We start from the raw sequence: 7,500 nt of genomic DNA on the forward strand, positions 1-7,500 counted from the left end.
CCAAGTAGCTGCAATGCAAAAATGCACGCACACAAACTCGTACTCGTCCATATGATACGTACACTCGCCGTACGCACTCCTTGGGCAAAATCAATTATCATTCGTTGGTCGTCCGCGCCGCTTTCTGTTTACATGCCCTACCATCACCGCCACCGAGGGTTCCGAGGGGAAAAAAATAGTAAACCCCTCCTCGCGCCTCTACCGCGAAAACCCAACCACATCGCGCTAGTGTGCGTGCGTAGCGCGCAAGGATCGATACGGCCACCCTCGGCCAGCAGCCGCGCGGATGTTCGATTGCGCAAGGAAGAAGGGTGCGTGCACCCTGGTGTGTTGGTGAACTCGCCTGTATCGGGGTGGTAATTTTAGTCGCACCGTAACCATCAACCACGTCGCTATTATCGTCTTCATCACTCGTCCTCGAGGGTGGTTATGTGGTGCACGGTCGTTTTTAAGAGAGCACAGCGTTCGGTGGTGGCAATGGAGTGAAAAGAATCCGCAAGGATACAAGTGAAACTGTGAAAGGTGTCCGCAGGATCTTCTATTTGGCCATCGCTCTTTGACTACTGGCGCTCAACCGTCGCCTACTAGAGAAGTGCAGTTTGCATAACTTTTATCTCAAACCGTCTCGCCGTCAGTCGTAGCAACAGCAGGCCAGCAGCACTTGCACTTGCTAGTACGATATTGCGAACGTCTCTCGCTCTCTCCCTACTGCGCAGCTGCGTTGTGCGCGGCACAAACAACCCCCTGCCTCCTTTGTGCATTGCACACAGGACCACCGTTCCCGTGTCGTCGTCGTCGTCATCGCGTGTCTCTTGCGTTTTCCTGCGTTTCTTCGGAGGCCCACAAGACGCAAAACCCAAAACCTATCCGGAAGTGACCGGAACGATGTCTGCCCAACGACGACGCGCCTCCACCAGCACCGGCGATGATGAAGATTCGAACCACCTGCAGTAAAGGTGGTCGCAGTAGACAGTGCTGGGCAAAACAGGGAGAAACCATCAGCCGATAGTAAGCCTACTACGGTCGGTGGCCTTTGGTCGTGTATCCTTTTTGTGTGCGTGCGTGTGATTGTGTGTGCGTGTTCCGGAAAGTGGTGGCGTTTCCGGGGAGTTTTTCCGGATCCTCTACATACAGGACAAGACACAGAGACCGGGGGCCGCATGACTTTGATACTGGTATTGCTGTTTCTGAAGAACATCTGCGTGTTTCTCAACAAGCTGGTGCTGCGGTGTTACAACTCCTTTCTTATCCACCCACCGCACGGCCATCTCGACGGTGGCAAACACGGTGGGTACGGTGGTGGTGGTGGTGGTGGTGGTGGCGGCGGCGGCGGCGGAGGAGGAGGAAGTGGCAGTGGTACAGGGAGCGGGCACAGTGGATTCGGTAGCGGACTGGGCGTACGTCCTCGCCGTACCCGCAATCGGAACAATCGACCGACGGAACAACAGCAGCAGCAGTTACTGATGCTCAACCGGGACCCAGCAGCCTTCGCTTCGTACGGTGACGGTAACGGTCTGAGGCCACAGTACCAACAGCACTACTACAACCACTACTAGACGCTGCACAGATCCCCGCGGTGGTGCTAGCGGGCACCGGGAATGCATGAGTACTAGACCACTGTCCCCACGGTCGGTGAGCAGTCGGGTTCGTAGCAGTCGCTGCACACTGCTGTTCACCTCGTCCATGTCGTCGGTCCATGCGTTTGAACAGCACCCCAACGACGCACTCATGACTATCAACGAGAATCGCAATGCTGCTGCGGTTGGTGGCGCTGGAAACGGAAACCATGGCCACGACACAAGCGATACATCTTCCACCTCCTCGTCCTCTTCGTCGTCGTCGTCGTCGGGCTCGGAATCGGGAACGTTCGAGCAGTACACCGGAACGGGATCTGGGGCAGGAGTTGGTGGTGGCTCACCGTCATCGGTGGCGAGTCATGGCCATCAGCAGCGTAATTCGATGGATCAGTCGGCGGACAGCAGTACGCTCGAGCAGGTTAACAACAATGCAGCCTTCGGGATGCAGCAGCAGCAGTTGCCACCCCACGAGCGGCCACTAATGAACGGGTGCGAGGACAAGTGGAGCTGGAACAAGCGGGATCGCTCGAAGGAGGTTTGGCTAAGCGGGGCCAACAACCGGAAAGTGCACTTCCATCCCAACTGGAGCAAGGGGACGGCCGGGATCCGTGGTACGCGGGTGCTCAACAATGGCCGCTACTACTGGGAGATCAGCGTGTCCCAGCGTGTATTCGGTACGAGGTAAGTAGTGCGAAGGGTGCCATGACTCTCGGGGACACAGTAGGCTACGCAATAGCAGAAAACAGAAGAAGGGTGCCTTGTCAGCGTTTGCTATGATTAGTATGCGCATCGCGCAACCACATGACACGAACAGGAAGAGCGCGTTCTGTGTTCTTATCGCAGTTCAAACCTGAAACGCGTGTGGGGGTGTTCGCTAGCGTAGCTCCCTAGCCACAGACACACTCTCCCCTTCGATTTTGTCGTCGGCTACAGAAGGTTTTCCGTTGAAACGAACCGGTCTAATGTTCGTGATGGTGGTCAGTAAACTGAACTTTGACCCACGACTGACCGTCGCCATCTGTTGATTCATCGCCGTTCGCCATGCTAGGTGATGGCTGAGATGTCCTTGTACGCTTACTACTGCCCCAGCAAGAGGTCCAGACAGTGCCAACGCCATGCATATAGGGCTCCATGGCAACATAAACGACTAATGGATACATTTCCAATCGAAATGTTCTTTAACAAACATCTTACATTGAGATGCGTTCTCTAATCCAAAGTCCTTAATGACGCTTTCCTTCAAGGAAGCAGCCAACTCTCACTCCAACGGTGATTCATTCCTAAATCCACAATAACAACTCGTTTCGTTTGGCCATCGATTCCTAGGAAAACTTTCGATGAACAAATCAGCAGCAGTACAAACTTCCACAAAGTGCAATAAACAAGTTCGTTCCGGGGGGGGGCTCATAAACCAGAGAAAACTCGCTAGCAAAAAAACAACCGATGCGCTTTAACTGCGCACAAAACCCCGCAACTCGGAACGAAGCGAGAGATCCTTGTTGCCGATAAAACCGATTTTCCATGAACGATGCCACAGCATAGCAGACACAGCATACCACATCCCCACCCAGTGGCCAGTGCTGTTTCCGCCTCGGTCAGCAATTGTGTAATGGAAGCTAATTTTCCTCTCGATCGACTCGACCATCATTACTCTGAGGCGGCGTTTTTTTTCTCTCTTTTCCATTTTCGCTATCCTGTAAGGCAGCAGAGGCTTTTTCGAGACTATTTTATCCGTTTTTCTTTTGTTGTGTCTCTCGTACAAAGACTTGCTAGATTCTTCGGGAACGCTTGGGTGGGTATGGTGGGTGTTATCGTAGTAAATATTTAACTTCCGCGAGAGTGATTTGGAGTGGTCTGGCACCGTCGCCGAAATCAAGAAATGCTATTCAATAAGAAGCTGTAATCATGTGAAGCCCCATGTTGGGAAACTCGTTTAAACTGCGTCGACAATCGAAGACACACCTTTACGCACTGATGATAGTGATTAATCATCATCATCAGATGTCAATTCGCACCTTAAACGCGCTCACCGTGAAGGTCTTCCGGTAAGCAAGAGCTTCTAGCGTGGCAAAACAACAAAAATAAGCTTCTCCCCCCATCCATTGTCCAGCTCCAGGATGTTCTGGTGCTGGAAAGCAATCGATTAAATCGATGAGAAAACATTTCCGTTTTCTCCACCAGCGCAGCCATGGACCATCGGAGAGCTTCAGCTAATGTTTCGTGGAGTTGTACCGTTGGTTTAGCACTTTCCAGACGCTCTAATTGACGCCATAAATCGTTGTGTTTCGTTACTTTATTACCGGCCAACCGGCGGTCCAGTCAGGCCACTAGCAACCTGCCATACCACACAGTTTCCCCGGGAGGATTTTCAATGACCGCAAGGAACAAAGAGTAGCGTGAAAATGGTTCCGTGTGCTTTTTTTTTTTTTTTTTTTTTTAGTTGATATCTTACGGACGGAGCCGTATATATTAGAAAGATAGAGGAAGATAGAGTATAAACAGTAGAGGGAACAGGCATTTCCTCCTGCCCCAGGGACCCTTATACCGGGGGTGCTCGGTGTTTAAACCTAATGACTTAAGCCTAGTCCACCAGCAAGCCTGGTTCATCAGCATCACATTCGAGCGCAGGCTCGGGTGCGGGCAGCTTGGTGGAGCATCAATTGGGCCCGATTCCTCCGTGGTCGTGGGCCTCGCTCCACGGGTTTTGGCTCCGCATAGTTGAGGTGGCATGCATCGCCTTGGGGCCCCAACATCGTAGGGTACGCTGATCCCGTTGTAGTTTATGAGACCTGTGACGTGAGAGATGGTCAGTGCGTTAGTTATTGCCAGCGATGTTGGGGTCCGACGCGCAGAGGCACTCTGGCGCCGGTCTTCTACTCCCTGGTGCGGTGCGAGTGACGTGTATCATTCGGCTGCAACGTTGTTCGGGGTGCCAACGGTCGCGACTAACAAAGAGAACATGGACAACATCAACTACGGGGAAGGTGAAAACAGAAGGAAGACTACACTAAACATCTATTCCCACTTCCCGCGCAAAGTTGTAAATAATTTTCAGAAGGTCCATGTCTTGAGCCGCCAGGACATCCCGGATGGGAACCCCACACCGCCCACCAGCCGCCGTGAATGCCGTGATCAGAGCAGGTCTTGCCGGCTCGAACTCCACGCAGGACCACAGAAGGTGATCCAAATCATGGAATCCTTCGCCACAGCCGCAGACCTTTGAGTCGGCCAGACCGATACGATGGAGGTGCGTGCTAAGCGCGAAGTGATTAGACCGGAGTCTGGACATCATCCGCACGAAGGCACGTCCCACCTTGAGGCCGCTAAACCAAGGTCGGAGCGAGACTCTGGGCGCAATTGAGTAGTGAAACCTCCCGAGCTCTCCCTCGTCCCATCTCCTCTGCCATCTTTCGAGGCAGAGTCGCCGAGACAAGTGGAGGAACTCATGAGGCTGGGTCATCCGGACGAAGACGGGTCCTTCCAAAGCGCCTTGCTTGGCCAACTGGTCCGCCTTCTCGTTGCCCGCGATGCCGCAGTGAGAGGGGACCCAGACAAGCGAGATACGGAACTCTTGTCGAAACATGGAGCTCAAGAGCTCCACTATCTGTTTGACGAAAAAATGAGCACTTTTAAAGGCCTTCTCTGACTTCAGAGCTTCGACGGAGCTGAGGCTATCTGTGAAGATGAAGTAATGGCCAGAGGGCCTTCCGCTCGCCAGCAGCAGAGCGCAAAAGATAGCAGCGAGCTCCGCAACAAAAATGGAACAAGGCTTTTGTAGGCTATAGTGGGCTTGGAAAGCCGTGTTGAATACACCGAAGCCTACGGAATCACCCGAAGAGGAACCGTCGGTGTAGAAGCAGTTGAAGGGGGGGATCTGGCCATACTTTTCTCGGAAGATACCAGGTATAGTCGCTGCGCGAAAATCATCTGGTATCTTCTTGATTTCCTCCCTCAACGAGGCATCTACTGACAAAAATTCACTGTAGGATTCGGGGAGAACATTGCTACTAGTAGCTGGCAAAGAACTAGGGTAAACCCGGAGAGACTCAAAGTCTCTAAACAGAGGAGTGAGTTTAGAATTCCCCAATGGTTCCGTGTGCTGTCCGCGAATATAAAAACTTCAGACAGGCTGGCCAAGCATGCTCGTGGGGCGTTTAAAAATTTACTTTTCAACAAAACAAGCAGAATAGTTAGACAAAACCTCAAGGACTCAGCAATGAGCTGGCACTCCCGTGTGTCCAGAAGTGTGTTCTTATGCGCGGGGGGTAAACGAAGGGGGAAACGATTTGATTTACAACCAGACTCGGTTGGACGAAAGGACGATTTTTAAATTTTCGTCGTGTCGGATGGCGAAGTGGTTCCGGATGTGTTGGCGGCTGTCGCACGTTCGAGAGGGACGTGGTTCAACGCTACGTGATGAACAGGGGTCGCCGGTCGCCGTTCGCCGTTCGCCGGTTCCTGTGTTAGTTTTGTCGTGTCGTGATGTCGTCACATACAACCCGTCCACGTCCGGACTTTGAAGACCTCATTAGCACAAGAATAAAAACAACAGTTACACTTTTTTTAGGTTTTCGAAAGGAGGGTTCGAAAGCAAAAATGTTTGCTAGCATAAATAATTGATGCTGAAGAGTTGAACGAGCTCCAAGGATTGTTAATTCCATTCTAGTTTAACAAATAATTCAACAGACATCGATCAAAGAATGCCACGATTTTACGACTGAACCTTTCTCAGAACAAACTTACTTGCCACAATCGCATGAAATCACCGGAAAACTTCATTTGTTCAATAAACGACAGCCATCGATGCCCCATCATCACGTCTACACTTCCGATGGCGTCGATGCTCTTTTTCTCGTCGCAGATCATTAAAACACAATGCCGATGCCGATGTCTGGTACCGATTCCCCGTCCTACCAGATCCTTCCAGGCTTCCACCCTAAAAAAAAGAGCAAGATGAAGAGAGTTAATACAATTTTTAATTAAAATTACGACATTTTTGTCATCGCACCTTTCATGGTGGGACTGGTGGCTGGGGTTGAGTCCTTTCGGAGGAAGAAGAAGCTGTCTGCAATAACAAGCAAACAACTTCAGATCCTTACAGACGAGATACGGCAGATCCTAGGCATGGCCGACCACCGGTTTTGGGGAATGGGGAACTCCTGGGGATATCGTTTTATTACATCAACAGCATGTGATCTGCTTTGGTCGTCTTTCCGTTCATTTCTTTATTAAACGGAAATTTAGTGCCCTTGTCGATTCGAGCCCTACACAGGGCCTGTTGCTGGAGAATGACCGACCCCTCCACTTGATTGCGTCACGCAGCGCGCGTTTTATCGCGGCGCTTCATGATCATTACTCGACCGCTTGTCTGGGTAGGCTGTGGATCGAGAAAAATGAAGAAATAATCAGTTCCCATCGTTACACCGGCCTTTTCGCAGCCTTGCTCGATGAGTAGTCGGCCTTTCGCTATTTAATTGAAGAGACAGCACCAAATACCACTCGATGGCAGGACCTGTGACACCGAAGAGGGTCTCCGGAATCAAATTAATTATTCTGAAGGAGTTTTAGCTGGTGTTTCCGTTTTTTTGGAGCACCAGAGAACGTGTTTGTCTGGACAACGCCCCCAAAAACTGTAGGACCATTGGGGAGAAACAATTTTAACTAAAGATTGCGGATGGGAGGCTTCATGTTCGGCTTATCTAAATGCAGATTTATGCTCGAATGATGCAAACTGGAACTGGTGGTACGTGATATGTCTCCTCGATACCCATGAGAGCGCCATTGGCCGCAATGAGAAATAGGAGATTATAAAGGGATGATGTGTGATGCTTTACGTGCCGGCAAACATCGGAATGGTCTATGTTTGCATGGACTTTCGGTGGCGGTCTGCACAAGTCCACGTTTTCTAGTGAACAAGCATTAA

At 51.2% G+C, this 7,500-nt stretch overlaps 1 protein-coding gene across 1 annotated transcript in view; it reads left to right on the forward strand.

Annotated features, from left to right (window-relative positions):
- Positions 1-1,596: 1,596 nt before the first annotated feature.
- LOC126569453 (SPRY domain-containing SOCS box protein 3) overlaps positions 1,597-7,500 on the forward strand; it is a 9,149-nt gene continuing 3,245 nt past the window's right edge. Inside the window, exon 1 of the mRNA XM_050226544.1 lies at positions 1,597-2,258. Within this exon, the coding sequence (XP_050082501.1) occupies positions 1,603-2,258 (656 nt within the window). The 5' untranslated portion in view covers positions 1,597-1,602. The remainder of the gene's footprint in view (positions 2,259-7,500) is intronic.

Source organism: Anopheles aquasalis, chromosome 2, assembly GCF_943734665.1.
Source record: "Anopheles aquasalis chromosome 2, idAnoAquaMG_Q_19, whole genome shotgun sequence".
In the NCBI taxonomy this organism is placed as follows: Eukaryota; Metazoa; Arthropoda; class Insecta; order Diptera; family Culicidae; genus Anopheles; species Anopheles aquasalis.